The following is a 25,214-nucleotide window of genomic DNA, read 5'->3' on the forward strand; positions in this document are numbered from 1 at the left end:
AAATCTGGTTTTCATCAGCTGACTCAAAAAGACTCAAGGACTGTGATCAAATCCTAGTTCTCAGTCCAGGGTTTCAGTCAAGACGTTAAATGGAAACCTTTACAGCCCACCATGCAGGATGCAAATGATTTCTCCTCCTAGAAGGAGTCTGCAAAAATGTCATATTCTTCACAACACCCCAGGGAAACCTCGTAGCAATGTCTATTAAAATTAAACGTATGTATTCTGCAACCCAGAAAAATACACCATTGCTGGGTCTGTCTCCAAGGAGTGAATGCATAGGCCTACTGAAAGACATGGGAATATTTGAAGCAATTGTATAGTAGCTAAAATCAGAACGATTCAGAAACAAGTAAAGAGTTATGTATATTCATACTCAGGAATATTATAAAACAATGAAAAGGAAGTGTAACTACTCATGTTCCATACGCTATATAATGCACGCAAGCCTCACAGAGGTTACAGTAAACGAAGGAAGTCAAGAATGAAGCAACATTCTGGAATATCTTGTATATAAGAAGTTCAGAATTAAGGAAGGTGACAAAAATGTTCTGTAGCATGATGGGGGTGGTTCTCCAGGTGATAACATACATAAAATATAAGAACATGTTCTTTTTAACCACTTTACCACCTCCTTAGTGCTTTTCCAAAGCCCCCTTTCTCATATCCTGATTATATTTCTCTAGCTCTCTACTTCCGCCTAAGCATACCCCACCCTCACTTATGCACATCCCCCACCCCCTCAGAGAAGCCTGTTTGAGATCAGGTTGATAACTGTTAGATATCAGATTGATAACCGTTAGATATCAGGTTGATAGCCGTTTGATATCAGGTTGATAACTGTTTGAGATCAAGTTGATAACCATTTGAGATCAGGTTGATAACCATTTGAGATCAGGTTGATAACCGTTTGAGATCAGATTGATAACCATTTGATATCAGGTTTGTACTTTCTTTTTTTTAACTTGCACACCATCTCAGTTTTGATTCTTCTTGCTATGGCAATATACCCTTGCCTAAGCAATTTAGGAGAAAATAGGTTAATTTTATCCCACATTTCCTAGGGTACCACCCATGCAGGAGTCACATGACAACCTAGTCACATGGCATCCACAGCAAAGAAACAGAAAGGAAAGAATTAGCACATTTTCTCCCCTGTCACACAGTTCAGGATACCCTGCCTAGGAAGGTGCCACCCACAGTGGGCAGGTCCCCCACATCAATCAGTATAGTGGAGACAGGCCACCCTGATCTAGACAGTCCCTCATTGAGACTGCCTTCATAGGACTCTAGATTGGGTCAAGCTGACCATTGACACGCATGGCAAGGGTGGCCAAGACCCTAGGGGACAGTTAATTAGATATAGTGACATCTGAATGCTGGACACAACTCCAGGTCAGGCTGAAAATGTCCCCTGAAAGAGAAGCTTCACATACGTACATATACATGCATACATATACATGCTTTTAAAGAAAGAAGCTTCACACGGGTATATACATACGTACATATACATGCTTGTAAGGAGAGAAGCTTCACACAGGTGTATACATACATATATATACATCCTTATAAAGATACACTTCAAAGCACGAAAGGGAAATCTCTCCTTGATCACTGAGAATAAACTTTACCCTGGCAGTTTATGTGTCCCCCTGAGGTGTCATAGGCTCTTTTGTTCTTTAAGGCCCTGCCAGAAACAGGCAGGTAATAAGATGTGTTCTGCAGAATGTGCTCACGCAGAATTAACCGTAGCTGAAAAGTATTCTTGTTCAAATCTCACGGAAGTATATCAGGATATGTAAAAGTTCCTTTTTGATAAGAATTTATTCTCCTTGTGAAGTACAACTTTTCAGTGGGATTAACCACGAAACCACTTGCTGCCTAGTCGTGGTCCTCCCCCACAGACTAGTGAGCAGCTCTAGTGCCCACCAGGTCAGAAACCTTTGTACCGCCCTCTGGCAGTGACAGAGCATATTGACATCTTTAGTTTTGGGGGGGGTTGCTGGGGTACGTTATAGTTGAGTTTTTTTTTAAAGCTATTCTTTATAGCAATACAATTTATATACTAAATAACAGTAATAGAATTGTGTGATATAGTTTCAAACAGAAGAAATCAGGGAGATAGTTCATGTTACACAACCCATCCCTGTGTGCTATATGTGTTTAAAAATCACATTTTCATAAGCGACTTTACGGGACATGTGGAGTCGCTGACGACTGGATCCTGTTTTACTCTGTGTTTTGTGCCTGAGGGGGGAATGCTGGGCGGGGCCTGCCATCAGCCACTCCCCAGGCTCCACCTCCTCCTCTTGATTTCTTTATCCTGAAATCCCATGGTCACCATCACAGATGCTGTGCTCTGCAGATGGCTTTGGGTTGTGTCTGTCTCTTCATTCCATCTGGAAATTTTCTCCTCAGGACTGTGAGAAGCCAGGGAGCTCCTGTCTGACCGTGCACTGCAACCTTGGCGCTCTCCCTAAAGAGGAGAGCCGCACGGTCGACCTGTACATGCTGCTGAACACAGAAATACTGAAGAAGGTGAGCCCCCTCGGTCCACCTATTGGGGTTACCCGGAACCCCTGGGATCAGTTCCCCACGACACTCAGGCTACTCCTCGTCAGCCTTTTCTGTCAAGGAATAGCAAGAGCTGTTTTAGGCTTATGGGCCAGAATCATGAATGTTCAATCTTTTGACATTGTAACATATTATGATCACGTATGAAATCAGGCTTGAGACTGTTCACTGACTTATGAAACAGCAAACTCTCAGTGTTATAAATAAGTTGATTTTGTATTGGGCTATCCATGTTCATAGCTACATTGGGGTGTGTGTGGCACAGATACACATGCTAATTAAGTCATTTATAACCAATCAACTCTACCAGCAGCCCTAGGCAATATTCAAAAGCAGGGCATGACTGTGTTTCTAATAAAACTTTATCGACACAAGCATCAGAGGGCCAGATTTGACCCATGAAGCCTAGTTTGCCTGATTGCTCATTCAAATGATCCCTCAAAGATGTTAGACTTGTGAGCCACAGATCACTTTGCTACTGTGAACTTATCAAATATGGTTCCAAATCCCTGTCAACAAATCAGCGGCCCTTAATAGAGGTTTACTGTGATTTATTTTAAGATAAGAGCTTGCTGAGTATGATCGGCTTTGTGCCACAGAATGCTATGGAAATAATTGGGTATAAAGGTAAAATGCATGTGTTAGCCTCAGAGTTCCTATTTATCTTTATTTGAAAATATTAATTGCACATGATGTGTTTAAAGCCATCCACAGGTGAGTACAGCCGACATCATGGTCAGCTTTTAATTAGACCCAGCAGTGATGCCTGCCTGAGAGGATGCAGGCATTGGGGGATGGGGTTCGGCTTCACCGTGTGCTTTCCCAGTCTCCACACACTGAAGACAACTGGATACCACCTGGGCTCCCTGGTTCAGAAACTGGTTTGGAGAAGTTGGGCACACACTCGGGGCTTCTCTGGTGTACCCCTTTCCTATAGGACCACGTTAGAGGAAGCTGGGTGTGAGCTATGCTCTATTCTCCTCCTCCAAGGAGTCCCTGCCTTACACAGGTCCCCAGAGTCTGCATATGTACCTGCCTATCTTAGCCAGTGCTGCTGACAGTTGTGTTTCCCATGACACTCACTTGTCCCCAGAGCAATGGCACTGGCAGTGAAGACCACTCTGCCATCTCTTCTCTGTCTGTCCCATGGCTGCTGCTTGGCCTTCAGTCACAGGGGCTGAACGTAACTGTGGTTATTCAGCATTTCTCTCTAGTGACCAGTGATGTGCAGGCTATGGCCTGTGCATGACCCCCAACACTCCCTCACAAATTAATTAATTCATTAATTAAATATAAAATAACTAGAGGATACATGAAACCAAAATTACAAAACTATTAAATTGCTGGAAGATTTTATGAAACAAATATTCTTGTGGATAACAATCCTCCCATATTTACCAAGGACCACATCCCAGTAACTGCTGTTGAATCAGCCAAACCAATGGAGCCCTAGGCAAGGGAGGTGACAGCTCTGGGAGGCTCATTCTCCATCAGAAACTTAGGTCCAGAGTGCAGCCTGTGGCAAGACTGACTTGGGAGCCACGTTCCCCCCCCCCCCCCCTCAGAGTCTGAAACAGTGTTTTGGGCTTGGACCTTAACCCAGCGCCTTTAGGAGGTTGACCAGATGGTCCCTGGGCCATTGGGTCTCCCTGTGGACTTGGGGTAACAAAGACCTTGTGGCTGGCCTTGGCCTAGAGTTGTGTTTATTTTCCTTTGACCTCAAAGTCTGACTCCAGACAAGGGAATTTGAGGTTTTATTGTTTTAACCTCAACTAGTTTTCATTTGAAATGTTGGGTCTGATTTTTTAAATCATCAGAGGATAGGATTTCTTTGTAAGTGTCCCTAGGGCCTTCTTCACAGCCACCAGGGGCCTGCTGTATGCCAGCCCTTCATCTGTGTGGCCTTTAACCTAACCATCATTATCATCATTACTATCTAAGGTAGTGATAACCTTGATTCATAATATAAAACACAGTATCAGAGGACGGCTTTATGGCTCAGTGGGTAAAGGCACTTGCTGCCAAGCCTGTCTACCTGTCTTCCATCCCCACAATCTACATGATGTAAGCAGAAAACTGACCAATGAAAGTTGTTTACTGACCTCTCCTATAGGCTATGGCCTGTACATGACCCCTAACACTCCCACACTAATTATGTAGTTAATTCAGTGTAAGATGAATAAAGGATAGAGGAAACCAAATTTTGAAAACTATTAAATTGCTGGAAGATTTTATGAAACAGAAATATTCTTTTGAGTGACCATCTTCCAAGAAACATTTAAAAATGTATTTTTACTAAGGAGGTGGTGATAAGAAGAAAAAATATGGGGGAGCTAGAGAGATAACTCAGCAGTTAAGTACACTGACTGTTCTTCCAGAGGACCCGACAGAGCTCAGTTCCCAGCACACACATGGCAACTCACAGCTGACTGTAACCCCAGCTCCAGGGGGAGCCAGCACCCTCTTCTGGCCTCTGCAGGCACCTGAACTCGTGTGCACTTAACCACACACACAAATATACATAATTAGCATTAATTTTTAATAACAATGTTATATTTGGCCACTAAATTTGTAGCTCTATAGTTCAAATGGATCTCACACTCTGGAGCCCAGCACTCCTGATCTGTCTGGAAACACCACATTAAATGTTCATAAAACTCTTAAGCTGGGTTTAAAAGGACAATAGCTTCTGCACAACCTCTAGGTAAAGCACAACATCAATAGCCCCCATGTGCTGCTGCAGGGTGCTCTCTGTGGTTTCCCGGGTGATGAGCAAAGGGTCCCCTTGGAACTTACATCTAGAGAGAGAGGCCTTTGTTGTTTCCTTGTACATTTAGCCAGTGTAGGTTGAAGTTGGCAGCTGATCCTGAGACGGCCTTCACCCATTTTCTGTTAGCATTACAGGGAGCATGGGACTGGGTAGTGTATAAATAGTAAAAGCTCCTTTGTCTCAGTGGCCTAGAGGCTTGGGAAGTTCAAGGGCATGGTGCTTAGGTTCGCCTCTGGTAAGGGCTTCCTGCTACATGGTCACACAACAGGGGCTGCCTCACATCATGAGAGCCCAGGTCACTCCTCGTCTTAGGAAACTGACACCACAACATTGTGTCACAGACTTTTCCTGGAGACATCTCACATGCACACACACACACACACATTCAGGGCTGCCAGAAGCTTAGCCCTGAATTCCACATGCATATGTCTCCAGGGATTAAATTTCTGACCTTAGTGACTTCCTCACATGACAGAGGAACTCAGTCAGAGCAGATGGAGACACTAAAGACACCTGGCTGGCAGAGCCCAGCCATCCCACAGGGACAGCAAGGGAACTCCACAGTCAACGTCCAGTGTCCTGAGGCCCGAGTTTTGCCAACCCACATCTTCTTCGTCCTGGCTTTGGAGTCATGTGCTTGTTATCTGGATTGTGGCTTTGAAACTGAGCCTACAGCAAGGCTTCCAACTGCTTCTGCCCACAGGCAGTGTCTCCAAGGACCCCCTCTTTCCCCTTAGACCTGATTTATAAACTGAGTGTTTATCTCCCACACCCCACCCCATCATCATTCCATCGGGTATCCCTCTTTGAATGTGCAATGGCTTCAGCCTCCAGAGAGCTTCATTCAAGAGCAAAGAAAGAGTTAAGGATAACTAAACCTTCATGGTTCTGAGGACTGTGGTCAGGGCAAGACGATGACTAGAAAATGGGAATCAGATGCCTTCTGGGGAATGCCAGGCTGGGATTTGTTGCACACAATTAAACAGCTTTATTTATCCTCTACCCTTTGTGAACATGTCAGTATCAATCACCAGCTATCTGGCCCTCGCCCCTCGGAAACCGCAGCACACAGGCTTGCATGTGTGCCTCACTGGCAAATGCAGACTCCTCTGTGCCCTCCACCATCCAAAGGGATTCTCAAGAAAGGCCGGAAGCCTATGTCTTTGTGGGTACCGGTGATGGGGAGGCGGCTAGTTCGTGATGAAATGCACTTGGGATCTTCATGGAACCCTGAGAGCTCAGCTCTTCATAGGCCCTCTCGTGGGCAAACCATCCTCTAGGTCATTTGAAAAGAGTCTCATGAACTGTGTCATTTCTTCCACAGGACAGCTCTTCTGTCATCCAGTTCATGGCTCGAGCCAAGGTGAAGGTGGACCCTGCCCTGAGAGTGGTGGAGATAGCCAATGGGAATGCAGAAGAGACTCTGGTGAGTTCACTGCCCTGGGACGGCTCTCCTCGGAGGACTGGGGTCTTGGAGCTGGGACCTGCGGGGAAAGAAATTCTCTAAGCCAAGATGAAGGGTTTGTGGTAGACCCAAAGCCCTGCCTGCTCTGGCTCCTAGGGCCCCCTGGAAGGCCTCATGGGTCCATTGCTCTGTTAACTTAGCACGCCATCGGTATGCGAGAGTTTCTTGTAGTGATGGGCCAAAGGAAAAACTGTCTGGAAGTGTCCTCAATAGGACTTAGAGTTCCACTCTGAAGCCAGGGCTATTTTTATCTCTCCTTGGCCCTTCCCTGAAATCTCTTCTGTTCCCCTGCCTATGCAGTTCCATGGATGAACCCTGGGGGTGAGGGGAGCTTAGGAAACAATTGTTTGCTTGTCTTACAGAGGCCGCGCCACAGTGCCAAGACCTAGAACCTCTTTCCTGCACTCCCCCTCTGTCCTGCTCTCCTTAAAGTTGTCAGGCCTAGAGTAGGCAGAGACCCTCAGCTTAGGCGTCTGGTGAGGGAGACACTGGACAGCAGTGAGACCTTGGAAATCTGAATTTTTTTTCTTGTTCCTAGGGAGGGGAGGGTCAGCGCTGTTTGACACCCTAAGTCCAGCCCCAGGGGCACAGGCAGGGAAGACAGCCAATGCCCTGCCCTGCTGAGGAGCCCTACAACCTGCTGCTCTTCAGCTTCCCCTCTCTCAGGGGAGACTTGCCCTCTCTTGGAGAATCTGTCGTTGCTGTAACAAACTTAAGAAGTGAATTTTTGAAGAATTATGTACTTGCACAGAGCAAGACTGTTAACTTATTTTCTGATCACACAGAGATGCACCATTTCATAATACTGGCACGTGAGGGGCTAGGACGATGGCTCAGTCAGGAAAGTGCTTGCTGTACAAAGCCGATGAATTCAAGTTCTGGTCCCCCGCATCCATGTAAGAAGCCAGAAGTGGCAGTAAGTGTCTGTAGTCCTAGGACTGGGGACTTCATGGCCAGCTAAAGCAGTGAGCTCAGTAACATCCCAATCCTGTTCCTCTTTCCAGCGAGTTTATCATGAGAATGTCAGCCAGTCTGGGATGTCTAAACACACAGGGATGACAGCACTCGTGAGGGGTCAGCCATCCCAGGGAAGGTGTCAGTCCTGACCTCTTTTCAAATGGACAAGTTGCCCAGAATGAAACTCAAGTCCTCCAAGGCTCGAGCTCAGTTCTTCTGGCGGGTCAGATATTTGGGGTTGGCGCTGGTCTCTTTTTTGCTGCGCTCCGACCACTTAGCAGCTGGCTCAGTGCTGCACCTGAAAGGCAAGCGAGAGAGCTGTGGTCCCTGCTGGCTGTCACAGTGCTGGTTAAAGATCATCTAGAGGGAAACATGCCAAATCATTCCGCCAATAGGAATGATTCACAGGTGTGTAGCAGGCCAAGTCACTTGTGTGGGTGGAAAGTTCTAGATATGTTGTCTTCGCCCTGGGGTCCAGGGAGGCACCACACAGCATCATGTTGTAGGGCTCAAGTTCTTGACTCTCCTGTTCTGAGGGCTGTGGTGAGATTCTCTCTATCAAGTGTTGGCAAGAAGCTGTTGTTGGGTGTTTTTTTCATGCTCCCAGCAGGGACGGGAAGGAACACACAGTGAGAATCCCAAGAGAGCCTTCTCGAAGGTCCTCCCACCACCGCCTTTGTGGTCCGGAAGCTAAGATTCCGTTCTGCACTGTGTTCTCAACTTTCCTAGTAGGGGAAAGAATCTTCTCTGACTAGGAAGACTTCTGGTTTTAGAAGAAGTACATTTTTTCCCCCGCGTAATCTTCTAAGCATCTGGCTCCTCTCAACCACCCATCTGAAGGGGGTTTCCACAGAGGCTGCCCAGCAGACTTAAATCAGGTGAAATTCCACAGCCTCTCAGATTAGGCACCAATCACTGTAGACGGATGAGGGAATGTGTCTGTGTCTGATGTCCAGCAGGGTGTAGGTAAACAGCACACGTGATGATGAGTTAGGAAGATCAATTGTTTTTCCTTGTGTTATCTCCCCCACCCCACCCCACGACCCCAGTGCTGGGCATCAAGCCCTGGGCCTTTAACACATCCGGCAAGAGGTCTACTCCAAGGTCCATCCCCCATCTGCGTGTCTTTTATTTTTATGTCCTGATGCAATAGTGCGTTACAGGGCATCTGTAGGTCACTAGAAGGATGTAGTAGATTTTTTTGAGGACTTGTTCCTTAATGAATCCATTGGAGATGTTTACTCTTAATTACTTCATATTGCTGTGATAAGACATCGCTCCTAAGACAACTTATAAAAGAGAGAGTTTATTTGCGGCTCACCATGTCGGAGGGTGAGTCTGTGAACATCATGGTGGGAGGAGCATGGCAGCAGGCAGGTGGGCACGGTGCTGGAGCAGCAGCCCAGAGCGCATGTCTTGATCCACAACCACGAGACAGAGAGATAACTGGGAATGGCATAGACTTTTGAAACCTCAAGGCCCACCTCCAGTGACACACCTCTCCCCCAGGGCCATACCTTCTAATTCTTCCCAAGCAGTTCAAACAATTGAGGACTAAGTATTTGAACATATGAGAGCCATTTTCATTCAAACTACCACACTTAAGCAGAAGCAACATCCAAGATCAACTTCTGTAACTTCAATGGCACTTATCTGGTTTCATGCAGTCTTTAGCCTGAGGACCTTGGTGGGGTCTTAGTGACCACAAGGTCAAAGGGCTGGTTGTGAGGAGCCAATAACATGTTGACTTTCATATTCAACTCAATCCAACTTACTTTCCGGGGAGTGAGTTGGGGTAAGAGAGAAAAGTTAGAGAAAAAGGTAAAAGCAATAGTTGGAGTCCACAAAGATTTTGGCATAGCTGTGTATGTCTTGGGAAACTCCCCATCAGAAGCAGGAAATCACTTGGGGGGAGGGGTACATGAGCTCCCTTATTCATGCTGTCTTTCCCCACAGTTTGTTCCTAGTCAACCACAGTCTGAAATACTAGTAGAAAATTTCAGACGTAATCAATAAGTACCATTATACAATATTGTCCTATTTTTCCTATCCTATGGGTTGTTTTTATTGCTAGTCTCCTGCTGTTATAAATTAAGTTCTGTGGTGACTGTAGAGTTAATATTGGTGGGGTTTACACTAACCACAAAAATCCACTGGGGTCTTAGAAAATGCTCTCTCAGGGGAGAGCTCTGGAGGGAGTGAAAATAGGAATACATTCCAGAGACACCTAACACTATCCGTGAGACAGAAAAGACACCAAAAGACCAAAGAGAGTTAGACGTCCCCCGCCCTAGGAGTTTACCTCCAAAGCCAACAGCTGAAGCAAAAGACTCAAGAACTGTGTTGGTTAGTTTTCTGTTTGGTTGGTTTCTGTCAACTGAGAACAAGCCGGAGTCATCTGAGAAGAGGGAACCTCAACTGGAAAAATGCCTCCATTAGATTGGTCTATCGGAGCATCTTTTTTATTGATGGTTGATGTGACAGGAACTAGCCCATCATGAGCAATGCTGTATGGACCTAGGTGATGTAAGGAAGCAGACTGAACAAGCCTGGAGGCACACTCCGCCATGGTCTCTGCCTCAGTCCTGCCTTGAATTCCTGCTCCAACGTCACCATGGTGGGCTATAAGATGAACTAAGTCCTTCCCTACCCAACTTTGGATCATGGTGTTTTGCCACATCAGTAGAAAGCAAACTAAGACATACCCCTTATTTTTTGAAGATTTATGTTATTATTTCCAATGATGTGTGTATACCACATACATATGGATGCCCAGAGAGGCCAGAGGCATTAGATCCTCTGGAGCTGAATTTATAGGCAGTTTTAGGCTGCCTACTATAGATGCTAGGAATCAAACTTGGGTCCTGTTCAAGAGCAATACTTGCTCTTAACTGCTGAGCCATCTCTCTGACCCCAAGCAACCCACACTTTTCAGGAGACTAGCCAATAAAGGAGGCTGGATATTCCACCAATGTAAACTAAAAGACTATTGAATTGTTAGTTATTGGAGGTATCACCCCAAATTCCCTCCCTCTGTATGTGAGGTTGGCATGCCTTCTCACTTGTGTTCTTGGGATCTGCATACCATAGAAGGGTGTTGGATGACCATGCCATGGAGTGTGTACCACACTGCCACCTTGAGGACAGAGGCAGAAACCTACTTTCCTGCTTTGACAGAAGCAGAATGGGCTAGAATTTGGCATATCTGAGAGCTCTTGGAATTGCCTGGAGAACCCGACTGTGGGGGTGTGAGAGGAATCAAGAAACCTGACGAGCCAGGGCCGTGCTGAGTCTAGCCACAGGAAGGACTCAGTGCCCTGGGCTCTGAGACCAGCTCCCCTGGCCTCTTGTCACCCGTTTCTCTGGGGTCAGGCGCGAGCATCTCACCAGCTAAGGTTGGAACTCTGTACCTGGGGACCAGGTCACTGGTGTTGTCAGCTACTCTGGCAGGGACGGGAGCCCGTCTTTCCCTGTGACTCATTGCCTGGGGAGGAGAGCCAACAGTGGGCCATGGATAGTGACCGTTGTCCCCTTCAGCATGCTTCAGGTGTCATGAAGGGCAGTGACAAGTCAGCCAAGCTTGCATGTGAGCAAGAAGCATTGTTCAGACACTTGGAGTACTTGTCGGTGGGAACTTCCTATGCAAGTGGCCATCCTAATGAGAGAGCATGAGGCCTCGTCCAAGGATGACTGGCAGGCTGTGGGTGCCTTGCTCTCTTTCGAGAACTAATATGGGTTGGGTGTGGTGACCCACCTGAAGTCCTAGCACTCAGGAGGCAGAAGCAGAGGACCTTGAATCTGAGGCCAGCCTTGGCTACATAGCAAGATCCCGTCTCCTGTCTGAAAACAAAGCAACAGAATATGCTAGAATAAGCAATGCTTCCTGGTCAGTGTGATGGGAAATGCATTTGGAGCCTTTTGTCTTCTTCACGGAGCCTCATGTTCCTCCTGCATGTGGCGATATGGATCATTAATTCAGAATAATCCCTAGAAAATCCACTGTCCCCTTCCGTGTGAGAATCACTAAGCCCCTTCCTCTCGGGAACGAAGGAGTCTGTGACTCGGGGAGAAAACAATTGATTAGTTCTAGATCTCGTACTGACTGAGACCAGGGTGGAGTCTGGAGTGCTGGACTCACAGCTTGGATGCCTCTTTCCCTCTGCCTCGTAACCTCTCAGTCAACGTCGGTAAGGTGCCCAGCCACTCCGGATGAATCCCCTGAGACAAAGGCAGAGGTGTTTGATATGATGAGGAAATGACTGGCTTGTTTTAAGTTATTTGTTTAAACTGTGAGGATCTGCAGAGTCCAGTCAGCTCCTGTGCCCTGGACCCTAATCTCCTCTTCCCAAATGGGGTCTTCCCCACTCAGGTTAGGTCAGACCCCGGAAGGAAGCCTCCTTCCTGTATCCTGTGTGCACGCCTGAATAAACCTGCCCTGCCAAATCAGTCAGGACAGCACATTCCGGTGACCCGTGCTCTGAACCCATCCTTTCAGGTCAGGCCTGGATTCCAGCTTTTTCCTTCCTGCCTCCCCTTAGGAATCAGAAACTCCCAAGTCAGCATCCTAACTCAGTAATTTGGAGATCAGCTAGGCTCTGAGCCTCAGTTTTCTTGACTCTGACATGGGAAGGCTGCTTTCTGTTTCCCTGCAGTTGTTGGAAGGTTTCAACACCACCAGTGAGAAGTCTCTAGAAGGGTCTAGAGGGGCCACTCAGAGATAAGAACACTTACGGCTTTTGCAGAGGATCTGAGATCAATTTCCAGCCCCCACATTAGGTAGCTTACTATGACCTACCACTCCAGCTCTAGGGATTATGATACTCTCTTCTGACTCTGGTACATATATGCACAGTGCACACACAGACAAGCAGACACACCTGCATACACGTAATTATGCCCTCTATACAGAGAGGTTTTTTAACCATGAACCTCGGTTATGCTATGATTTATTGCCACCCCTCCTGTACCATCCTCTTTACCCAAAATCCCTGTGGGAGAATTAAGCAATGCCCATTGAGAACTGAGAAAACTCCCCAAGTGTCATTTGCCAGACACACATGTGAGATTTTCCAGTTATTGCCATTTAGTCAGTTGGTGACTATATCTGAGGGTTTGCTAAGGATTAGGTGGTGTGTGTGGCAGGCACTGGGGATAGAATGAGGGAGGAGGTGGGCACAGCCATAACACCCATCCTGGGGCCGGCTATGGGACAACAAGGATGTCACCAACATGGAAACCAACAAGGGCTTTGTCTCCACTGAGCCATTCTGAACAGAGCAGAATGGGGTTAAGGCCTGGGAGCGGAGAGGAGTGAGCTTGTCCAGCAGGAGGAGGTGTCCTGGCTCATGAGTGGAAAGCTGCGTGAGGACCAGATGGTGTGGCGTGTTTAAGCCACCAAAGACAGGAGACAAGATTGAGGACAAAGGTAGGGTCCATACCACATACAACCAGTGGCAGCAAAGGAAAACCATCTGAAGTTCTGTTTGCAGCAGGGAATTATGTAGAATGGTATATATTCTTTATTTTTGTTTTAAATATTTATTTATTTTTATTTTATGTGTATGGTGGTTTGAAAGAAAATTTCCCCATAGGGAGTGGCACTATTAGGAGCTGTGGCCTTGTTGGAGGAAGTGTGTCAGTGTGGGGGCGGGCCTTGATGTCTCCTGTGCTCAAGCTATGCCCAGTGTGGGATGCAGTTCACTTCCTGTGACCTTTGGATCAAGATGTAGAACTCTCAGCTCCTTTTCCAGCACCATGTCTGCCAGCATGCTGCCTTTAAAATGATGAACTAAACCCCTGAAATTGTACGCCAGCCTGAATTAAATGTTTGTAAGTTGTCATTGTCATGGTGACTCTTCACAGCAATAGAAACCCTAAGACAAGTTGTATACATGTTTGTATGTAAGTTGCCATGCGGGAACTGGGAACAGAACTAGGATCCTCCAGAAGAATGACAAGTGCTTTTTAATCTACTGAATGGCCTTTCAGGTCCCTTTAAAATTTTTATTGCATTATTTATTTATTGCATGTGCATATATACGAATAGGCATGCTTATGCCACAGTGTCCCTGCAGAGGTCAGAGGACAGCGTGTGGGAGTTGCTTCTTTCACCGTGTGTGGTCCAGGGATCCAGTTCAGGTCTCCAGGCCTGACTGCAAACCCACCAACCCTGATATACATGGTTTAAAGTCACAAACTGCGCTGTGGATGCTGGGTTCACAGGGATAAGGGTGAGAATGAGGAGTTGGTTAGACAGTCAACAATCTCCCCTGGCACTGGTAACACTGTTAAGGGAGATGGAAGTGAGCAGTGCATGCTAAGGCTAGGGAGTATGTGGCGTGTCCATCCTGACCAACGATGAGTCTAATGCTGCCTTGTGTGGTGTGCCCACATGGTCAGTAGTTAGGAGCGGCCATCATCATGTAAGAGATGACCAAGAAAGAGTGAGCCAAACCAACAGGGAGCCCCACCCACACTGTGAAGCAGTGGCTTCCAGCCACCATCACAATTATCAGCACTACTGTTTAAAGGACAGGATCCATTTCCACATAGAAATATGCTTTGGTTAACTCAGGAGTGGGATGTCTGGGACTCCCCCCAGGATCCTTGGTCCCCAAGGAAACCACAACCATAGAGGATAATGTTTTAAAGGAACAAGATGTCCAGCCCACCGAAGTCTTTCACTGGCCATCAACTATCTCCCTCAAGATGTCCAGAGCCCCATCTGGATAGACACACGTGTGCACAAGTATGTACACGCGTGTACATGAACTGTTACAGACAAGCTGGACTTTCTAAGTAACAAGCAAGAATCAGTCAGGGTGGTATATAGCTGACCCTCTCCCTCAGAAGCAACCTGTGTCTGTGGTGGCCTTGGGAGCACACCACATTCAGATTCAGTGGTCAGTTAATTTCAGAACTCTTCCCCCTGTGGCCTCATCTCTATCCAAGCTGCAGATTGGAGTCAGGAGGAGAATTGAGAGTGGAGGATAGAGCCCCATGGTAGAGTGCTTGTTCAGTACCCTCTATTCAATCCCCAGCCAGAAGCAGGGCAGTCCTCACCCTCTGAGGGTGTCTACATAGCAATAGACTCTTGTCCCCTTAAAAAGTCTTACCCTCCAGGAATAAGCTAGGGGAGGCTGTTCTGGAAGTTATGAGTGTATCCGTGAGGATAGAAGTAACTTCTGTCTGACCAAAACTATAAGCCTCAAGCGCATCTTCTTGTGGACCACTGACCAGGTTTGCGTGTGACTCACTCATCCGGTCTCAGCACACTTCCCCATCCTCATGACATCTTTTGTTGAGCCTGCTTTGCTCTCCCGCTGACTCCCTAAACAGTGGGTCTCTTCTCTTCCAGTCACTATGCCTTTGTTCAGGAGTCACAGTGCTTCTAACTTGTTAAAATGTCATGCGTCAGTACAGAGAGATGGCTCAGTGGTTAAGAACACTGGCTTTTCTTTCATTCCCAGAACCCACATGGCAACTCACAACCATCTAAAGCTCCAATTTCAGGGTAGCCAATGCCCTCTCTGGTCTGCAAGGGCACCCAGCTTTTAATTAGTGCCAAGAATGCATGCAGGCAAAACGCCCATATGCTAACAAATAAATGGATAAAATATTTAAGTTGCACATCAGTCCTGATGTGGTCATTTACACCTGTAATCCCAGCCATTAGGAGACTGACGCAGGTGGATTGCTGTGAATTCAAGGCCAGGCTGAACTGTATGGTAAGTTCCAGGCCAACTTGAGCTATGAAATAGGACTCTGTTTCAAAAACATAAATACAGCCGGGCGGTGGTGGCGCACGCCTTTAATCCCAGCACTTGGGAGGCAGAGGCAGGCGGATCTCTGTGAGTTCGAGGCCAGCCTGGTCTACAAGAGGTAGTTCCAGGACAGGCTCTAAAAAAGCTGCAGAGAAACCGTGTCTCGAAAAACCAAAAAAAGAAAAAAAAAACATAAATACATACCTGTATATATACACACATGCTACACACACACACGCTACACATGTATACATATATATGCATGCACAGATACAAATATAATTTATAGAGCAGTTTTCATTTTTAATAGCTGGTGCTGCTCTGCTTCATGGTTAGCCGTCATTTAGCTAACCTGCCATGCTTTCCTTAGACACTGAGGGTAGCTCTCATTCTGTCCGAGGGAGTAATTCTGTAGTCAGCATCTTCCAGGTCTATTGTTTAAATTGTGTTTTCTTTTGTGTGTGTGCACGTGTGCACGTGTGTGCATGTGTGCATGTGTGACACGTGTGGAAGTCAGAGGACAGCTTTTGGGAGCTGGTTTCCTCCTTCCACCAAGTGAACCCCAGGAACCACACTGAGGTTGTCATGTCTGGCAGTGAGTCTCTTTACCCCCTGGGGCGTCTCACCAGCCCAACATCTCTGAGCATAGCTTTTTGTCTGGAGTTTGTATTTCCTGCCTTTGATCATGTTTTTAAGGGCAGGATTGGCAGGTCGAATGGTGTGAGCATATTGAAGACAAGCAATTACAGAGCTTGTCACACAACCAGGGTGGAAGGGCATTCCAAGGAGTAAAAACAAAGAGTCAGGGACCTCAGGGAGGATGAGACTAGCTAGCTGGGCTGTGAATCCGTGACCTGGGAGGGGCTGGGAAGGAAGGTAACCAGACTGTTACTGCTCCGTGTCCTGAATTAGACACTCAGACCGAAGCGGAGCCATCGATAGAGTGAGGTGACAGAAGTGACATGTCAGGACCTACGTTCTTAGAGAACAAATTCAGTGGCAGGGGGGCTCTGGGAGGGGCCTGGCACCGTGCCTGTGATGGCGGGGCCTGAACTGGAGCGACATCAGGCATGGAAAAGGGGAGAGGAGAGATGTCTTAGAAAGGCATGGTCTGGACCACTGGTCCTGAGTGGTAGAGTTGTGGGCTGTGGTCAGTGTGTCTCCATGCTGTGCTGTGTACATTGTGGGCTTTGGTCAGTGTGTCTCCATGTTGTGCTGTGTACATTGTGGGCTTTGGTCAGTGTGTCTCCCACATTGTGCCCTGTACATTGTGGGCTTTGGTCAGTGTGCCTCCACGTTGTGCTCTGTATGATTTTTCTTCCCTTCTTTGCTTATTCATTTTTTTTTCATTTGTTTGTAATCTATGATGTGGCTTCTTAGCACACTGCGAGGCGCTCAGATCACTCACAGAATTTATTGCAGTCAGGATAGAAGAGACTGATCTGCCAAGGCTTAGAGCTCATGTCCAAGAGGACCGACAGCACCACTGAGAAAAGACACCAAAGTACACATTCCCGGGACGTGACAGGGCATTCTTACAAAATTTGCCAGACTAAATTGTAGTGGCTACTCTCATCTCTGTATCCACAAAACCAGACCTCCAGCGTGGCTTTGCCAAGAGGACACAGTTCAGAGTCCCGGACCTTACAACTAACCCCCTGCTGAGTTCACAGCCTGGCTCGGGATCCTTGTCTGCCAGAAGGTTTGGCTGACTTTTGCCTGAACCTCTAGGGAGGGATTGAAGCGCTCCCGACTCGCAGGTGCAAAGCACCAAGCTCAGAGAAGTCATGGGCTTTGCCTGAGGTCCCCTGGCTGTTGATCACACCACCCCATCCCCACAGGGCCTGCTGAGTTTTCTAGGCTCTTTTCTCTAGCTTGTTCCCACACTGGAAGGAACATTTCTGTTCTACTGATTTTCCCTTAAGACAAGTTCTGGGTTCAGGTTCTACATGTGAAACCTAAGAACCTGACCGTCGTGTGGATAAATGTCCTCGCCCACCCCTACTCCAGCACATGTCACCCAGCCATCCCTCGCTCCAAAAGTAGACACAAGGAACGAAAGATGATTAGATGGCTTTCTCTTTGGAAGAAGAGGGTGCAAGTGGCACTTGAATTCTGTAAAACCACAGCCCTTCTGACCTTTGGGACTAGAAGTTAGCCAGAGAGTGTGGTCGGCGTGAGCTACTGCATGGAAAACGCCCCACTCTCCTGCCAGAGGCCAGAAGAACCCTGTCTTGCTTGTCATTTCTGTGGTGTAATATTCCCACTGCGATCTGACAAAAATGTCATCACAAAGTGTCTTAAGTTGGGAGGAGAAGCACACTTGGCTCTTGAGAGCTGACTTAGGTCAGCTCTAGACACCAATGAACGCCTTCAAAGTTGAGGACTCTGCTTCAGGGCCTGGAGGGATAGCTCAGCAGTTAAGAGAACTTGCTAATTTTCTTTCTTTCAGTTTTTCAAGACAGGGTTTCTCTGTAGCTTTGGAGCCTGTCCTGGAACTGGCTCTTGTAGACCAGGCTGGCCTTGAACTCACAGAGACCTACCTGCCTCTTGTAGTGCTGGGATTAAAGGTGTGTGCCACCACCGCCCAGCTACACGTGTTGTTCTTAAAGAGAACCCAGGTTAAATACACAGGACTCACATGAGGCAGCTCACAACCTCTTATAACTCCAGCTGCAGGAGTTCCAACACCCTCTCCTAGTCTCTGCAGGTACCTGCATGCATATGGTATACATACACACACAGATGCACACACACCTATAAATAAACAAGTGTGCTCTGACTAGATGAGGCCTCCAACCGCATATGACACAGGTTGGAAATGACGGCACATCTGGTATGAACTTCTTTAACAGCTTAGGCACAGCTGTGAGACCCAAGACAGTGGATTAGCGCTTGTATGGTCCACAATCGAGCAGGAAAATAGTCTTGAGCAAATGATTCCATACTAAGTGGCACATTGAGTTGAACCCTCAGACTCCCTGCTTGAGAAACACCCCATCTTCTTTGTCTCAGAATCAGCATACGAGATGGAAGGGTTGCCACCTAATCTTGGAACGTAACATGGCCTGACGTTTTTCACTTTGTTCAGCTTGTGATATTTGAAATCAGGGTCGTTATCTTTATAGCCCTTCCAAGACGCGGACCTTGTCCTCACAGTGTCACATCTGTGTTGCCTTCTAGGTGGTCTTCGAGGCCCTGCACAATCTGGAGCCCCGCGGCTACGTTGTGGGGTGGATCATCGCCATCAGTTTGCTGGTGGGATTCCTCATCTTCCTGCTGCTGGCGGTTCTGCTGTGGAAGGTGAGTCTGGCGACCACAGGTGCCTACAAATGTCCCACCCAGGACACCAGGCTGCAGGCCTCCCCAGGGCCAGGGAACCTGGGGAGAGGTTTCCCCTCACCGTACAGGTACAGAGGGAATCAGCACCTTCTTCAGGCAGAGGATGGAATCTTGTCTCCTCTTGGACCACTTTAGAGGAGACTTCAATCACCTCACTTTATCTATCCTCAGAAAATTAAAACCATCCCAAACGGTTACGGCCGTCACTGCTTCAGGAGAGACCAATCTGGTTCCTATAAGGTGTTTGCTCCTGCCTGGGAAGTGACCTCACTGTGGGTGATAAGTTGCCAGCCAGGCTTTCCCTGCATTTCAAGGTGACTGCAGCTGGAGACAGTGTTATCTGCAACTTCGGCCTGGAGGGGGACGGAGAGGTCTTAGGTACTGTGGGATTTTAGGTGGACTCTCATTTAGAGGCAAGCAGAGCCTGACCCAGAGATGAGGAAGCACAAAGCAAAGGCAAAGATGCCAGACTTTCATCCTGTTTTGGGTTACCTTCTGGGCACAAAGTAGCCGGTGCTCTTTGGCAAAGCAGTTTTTAAATGCCTATTACAGAAACAGTTTCTGGGAGTATTATGGGTGGATGTTTAAAATCCAGATAATTATTTGGGATTAGAAAACAATATGTATGTATTGATCAAACACAATAACATTAACAAAGAAGAAAATGTAATGTGGCATCCAGGAGTTACATCCTGGACCTAAGTGTAATGAGCTTGGCCTTGTCTCCCCCTTAGCCTGTTTCTCTGCATGCGTAGATGTGAGCCTGGCTTTCTCATGGGCTCAGCTTATTCGTGGATGATTTGTTAGTTAAGTTATCCAGACAGATACTCAATATATGTTCAGGTGAAGTAGTTCTAAATAGAAAGCCATGGGTTCAGTCCCTGTGTGTGCATGCTCAAAGACTCACATGCATGTCTGTACACATATGCCATGGCCTACATGTGTGATTAGAGGGATAACTTTCAGGCATCAATTCTCCCCTTCTGCCATAGTATACAGTGTTCTGTCTGCACTCCAGAAGAGGGTACCAGAGCTGTGAGCCACCAAGTGGTTGCTGGGAATTGAACTCAGAACCTCTGAGAGAGCAGCCAGTGCTCTTAACCACTGAGCCATCTCTCCAGCACCCCCAGCACCCTTGTTTTTGAGACACCGGCCTGGAGCTCACCAGGTTAGGCTAAAATGGCTGACCAGTAAGCAGTAGGAGTCTGCCTGTCTCTCCTACCCTGCCCTGGGACTGTAAACCATTGCCACCATGCCTTGCTTTTTGACACGGGTTCTGAATATCAGAACTCAGACCTTTATGCTCGCCCAAGAGGCATTGTACCAACTAAGACATCTTCTCTGCCCCTGTGGGTTCAGCTCTCAATCTGGAAAATATACGTATAATAAATACAATTTAGAGTATGTAAACAGTCTAGAAACTCCAGGAAAACTATGTGTTTGGCATACTTTTCTCAGATTAATGGTCGGCTCCATTGCTTTAAACTTAACGGTACTTTACTTGGAAGAGTGTGTGGAGATGGAAGGAAACATACAATGCATATCATGCTCATCTTACATGCCCGTACATGCCAGATACCCTGTGCCTCTCCCTGTATTAAGAGCCCGTTTCCAGTCTCATCACAACAGCGCTAACTCTGGAGTCTACAGCCCCCTAGTCTAGAATCAGGGTTGTTCCTGGTTGTGCATATCTTATAACAATACCACAGTGGGTGACCTTAGAGTCAGAAAGTTGCACAAATCCTTCACTGTGTCCTTAGAGTGAAACCCTAGGAACGGAGTCATGGAGGGATGTAGTTCACGTTGTAAACTGTCTTCCTGAAATGCTACCCTGAGCCCCCCTCCCATGGCAGGTTTTGCAGAGTGTGCATTTTCCTGTGTATTTGCCAACAGCAGACATTTCCTCCCTTTTAATCGTCCTTTGTTTACCCCACACAGCCAGATAGACTCTTAACACTCCCTTGTCTCCAGCTCCAGCGCCTTCCTGCTAAGAGGGCCTCTGGCCTCTGAGTGGAGAACAAGGCTCAGTGTTTGGAATCTGAAAACGCCTGGTGGTAGGGTAGGGGGAAGCATCTGTCTTCGTGTGGGCTTTTGGAATGAGAAGAAAGCACCCTTGCTCCAGCCACATGGGCCCAGACACAGAGCAGGGGATGTCATGGCCACTCCCATTCCCCCTGCTGGTCTGCATGAAGACCCTGTGGCTACCCCACTGAGCTCACACCACCCAAGACACTGTCATCTGTGCTCCTCTGCTCTTCCCGCCTGCCACCACTGTGTTCCTTTGCTTTTGTCCTGTTTGCTAGGAGAGAGTGTGGTGATAGACCATGTTCCCTGATAAGAGCCACACACACACACAGGCTGTATTCCATAGCCTCATTTCTCCTTCTCTACAGGAGAATGGAAGGACAACCTTGCATATACTGCACCATGGCTCCTTTATTCTTCTTGGAAGGGAAGGGAGAGAACACACATACTCTTCTGCATCAAAAATTTCATTGCATAGAACTTGCCGTCATCCATCACGGTTATGAATCTGATACCAGGTGGTGAGGGGGCAGGATGGGCTAGGGAGTAGTGGGTTATGCCTTCTTGTTATCTCTGTGCTTTCTTGGTACTTAGATCAGAGTGAATGCAGGTAAAATGCATGCTGCTGTCTGATCCTCAACAGAGCTGGCTGCTCCTTACTGATCTCCATAGCCTTCTCACACTTCTCTTCCTGCCCCTCCCTTATGTGACAAGCTCTTATTTGAGATGAGGTGCAGGAGTTGGTTGACGTTGACACTTGATGGCTATCGACTGGGGACTTGTTACAAGGACCTCCATCTTTCCGAGTCCATGGCAGTACGTGATGTCTACCTTCTCGAATCCCGTCAACTAAGAGACCTCAGGATTCTGGCCACCTGAGAGTGTGTGTTTTAGTATTAGAATGAGCCACAGGTCACCTTCAGACACCTCTGCAGGGGCCCCCAACTGGTTCTAGATGGCCTTCTTCCAATGGTTCCACCTTCATCTTTGCCAACTGGATTCTCTTATGCTCTAAGTTGGCAACCTTTGTGTAAAGTTTTCTAGACCCGACTCTCCACACAGGCACGTGTGTGTGTGTGTGTGTGTGTGTGTGTGCGCACACATTCCCTACAATGGACTACAAACGCTTTGTCAACTCTGATTCCTATATCTACAACCTAAAAATAATGCATTATGGGTATTGAGTAGCAATTCAATATCGCATCGATGACACCATGCGGAGAAACCCGCTGAAAACTGGCTGAAGTCCAACCCGGCATCTGCCTTGTCAGACCTCACCAGTTTGGGTTTATTACCATGCTCCATAGGTAATCTCCTCTACCCCCTCCAGGAAGCCGCTGGCTGGCACCAGCTGTCCAGCTGACCAGGAGACATATTTCTAAGAACGCTTAAGGAACAGATGGCCAGAGGTCAGGCCCTCTTCCTGTATGGACAAATCTATTGAATTCCCTTCTACTATTTTTTAATTTTGTAAAAGATGTATTTTGTGGGGAGTTGTGGGGGGTGGTTGGTCAGAGGACAACTTACAGGAATGGGTTCTCTTTCCTCCATGTGGGTCCTGGAGATTGAACTCAGGTCATCAGGCTTAGCAGCAAGCTTCTTTACCCACTGAAACACCCCCTGGGAGCCCTGAGTTCCCTTTTCGAGTGCCTCTGGACACTGTTGCCTGTGGTCATTTGTGTCTGTAGGAGGAGGCCACTAGGTAGTTCCCAGCCACTTAGCCCCAAAATAACCACATAGAAACTGTATTAATTAAATCACTGTTTGGCCCATTAGCCCTAGCTTCTTATTGGCTAACTCTTACATCTGAATTTAACCCAAATTTCTAGTAATCTATGTATCGCCACGTGGCTGTGGCTTACTGGTTAAAGTTCTGGTATCTGTCTGGGGGAGGCTACATGGCTTCTCTCTGACTCCACCTCCTTTCTCCCAGCATTCTGTTTAGTTTTCCCCACCTAGCTCTGCTATAGGCCCAAAGCAGTTCCTTTATTTATCAATGGTAATCACACCATACAGAGGGAAATCCCATATTATGTGTTCTCCACACATGAGCCAAAAATGATTGTCCCAAAACTGTGTGGTCTAAACCCAAATGCTGGTATGATATTAAAGCTCTAGAAAGCAGACTCTGCCAGTGCCTCTATGATCCACACAGGCTTGTGGATCTACGTGCGTGATGCTCACTGGGTGGCCAATGCCTCCATTCAGCAAGTAGCACTGGGCTCCTTCTAGGTGGCGTACCCAAGTAACTGGGCAAAAGCAAATAACAGACCTTATACTGTTTTGAAACCCACAGAGAAGGGCACTTTAGTGACAGAGAGGAACAACAGTACTTGGCCTTGTTCACTGGTCCCTACCTTGTGACATATGTCCTGTGGAGTTCCCTTCTATCAGAAGCAGAAACCCCTTGAGGTTCCAAAATGCCTTCTCCAGAACTAAGTCCTGGTCCCTGTCTTATGCTCAGCCCACCCAGCCTTCCCCTCCAGACCCTGCCATTACTGCTCCCCAAAACCTTCCTAAAGGGCCTGCTGATGGCCTAGACTCTCACGCTTGGCGGCAAACGGACCTGGCTCCTACACAAAATCCACAGCAGGGCCCCAAGCTAAGCAGAGCGCTGAAATGGATCCTAATCAACTTTCTCAGAGCTGAGCCGTCCGCGGACACTGGGAACCATAATTTAAACTTGATGTGCAAGGATTACGGTAGCCTGCCAAACCACTGCGCAGGAGGAAGACTTTGAAACATGAAACTCTTTAAAGGGAGAAAAATTCAAAAGCGTCCGCTCTCCGTTGCTACAGCTCCTGGCTGGGTTGGAAGACACTCCAGCCTGGTACCTCTTCCTAGAGGCCCCTTTATGGAAAGGGTAAACTGCTCAGAGGTGCAACAGCATGGGGCTAGCTTGTCTGAGAGACACCTTCAACTCATTAACGCCAGCAAAGCAGGGCGAGAGAAAATATGTTCAGGCGTTTGACCTTTGGAAGAAAAATGCCTCCCCACAGCCCTCTACCGCTTTCCTGAGTCTGCCCCTGCTTGTTTGCAGTTTGCCAGACACACAGGCCACCCCTTCAGTGAAGGAGCTCGTCCACAGCCCCCAGTCAAGGACCCCCCATCTCTCTTCTTTCCTTTTCTTTCCTGATTGACACTTTTTCAAAACTAGATGATTTGGAACAGAGTGCCATTGTTTTACAAGGAAAGACCCAGTCCTGCCTGGACAAGTGACAGAGAAACAGGGTGCAGAAAGGGTTTGGCTGCTCCCCCCAACAGGAGCTACTCTGAGGCCTCCATCAGCTGGAACCGTTCCAGGAGCCTTGTATTCTAGAGCTTTCTTAGAGAGCATGGTTTTTATTGGAGAGCTTCACTGTGACTCACAACCCAAACTGCTTAGCAGTGGACATCTGTGGGGTGGCACAGGGAACATGTAAGGTTTGACAGCCACGGCAGAAGGCTCTCCACCTTACCTCCAATGCAGACTGAGAAAACCCATTTCTACTTTTCAAAACAATATACACTCATGTGCATACATGGACACACACAGTCCCAAACCACCCCCCCCCTAAAAACTATGTGCCAGTGACGTGTTGTGGGTCTAGTTTATATTTGGAGATAAATATTGGTCTGATACTGTGTCCTCAACGTCTTGAGATGGAGACGTGCTATATAAACAGCCAAGTAACTAAGAGGTTCATAAACACAAGGCCCAGAGCTAGGCCAATGGAAGAGCGTGCCCAAGGCATGGGAATGGCTGCCCAAGAAACACCCCAAAGGCCAGTGCACAGAGAAACACCCTCAGAGCCCAGATGCCCTGGAGTTGTCTTGCTGTTCTTACCACCCTGATGTGGACTGGACCGGGACTGGGTACCTCAGAACTGGGTCAGTTCTCATTTCTTCCTCTGGGTTCATTGACTCACCTAGCACTCACCTAACGGGGCAGCTGAGGAGAATGTGCCACTTGGCCGGTTTTCTGGAAACACATCAGGTTAGTCCACAGGAAGGATCTGGGAGCTGCTCTCTGGGGTTACTGTCAGGACCAGAAGGTACTTTGCTACTCCAGGCCTCCAGCTGAACAAACCTTGAAGCTAGTCATGAAGTCTCCTCGTAGGGCGGTTTCTCCTGCAAGCAGGATAATTATAAACAAAACATCTCAGCCCTCCTGGAACATAAGCCTTGGAAGATTCCAGAAAGGGTTTCAGATTCAGGAAGCAACTGACGCCACTGGGTGAAAGTGTGGGGTCGTTATGGGTACAGCGTATGCTTGTCATTAATCGCTTCCCAGAAGTCTCAGGGTGGGCTTAGCTGACGGTCCAAGACTTCCCAGAAT

The 25,214-nt window shown here is 47.5% G+C and overlaps 1 protein-coding gene across 1 annotated transcript in view; it reads left to right on the top strand.

Annotated features, from left to right (window-relative positions):
* Itga9 (integrin subunit alpha 9) overlaps nucleotides 1–25,214 on the top strand; it is a 299,897-nt gene that overhangs the window by 267,200 nt on the left and 7,483 nt on the right. The window contains 3 exon segments of the mRNA XM_038323365.1: nucleotides 2,419–2,538; nucleotides 6,669–6,770; nucleotides 18,713–18,832. Of these exon segments, the coding sequence (XP_038179293.1) occupies nucleotides 2,419–2,538; nucleotides 6,669–6,770; nucleotides 18,713–18,832 (342 nt within the window).

Source organism: Arvicola amphibius, chromosome 3 (assembly GCF_903992535.2).
Source record: "Arvicola amphibius chromosome 3, mArvAmp1.2, whole genome shotgun sequence".
NCBI lineage: Eukaryota > Metazoa > Chordata > Mammalia > Rodentia > Cricetidae > Arvicola > Arvicola amphibius.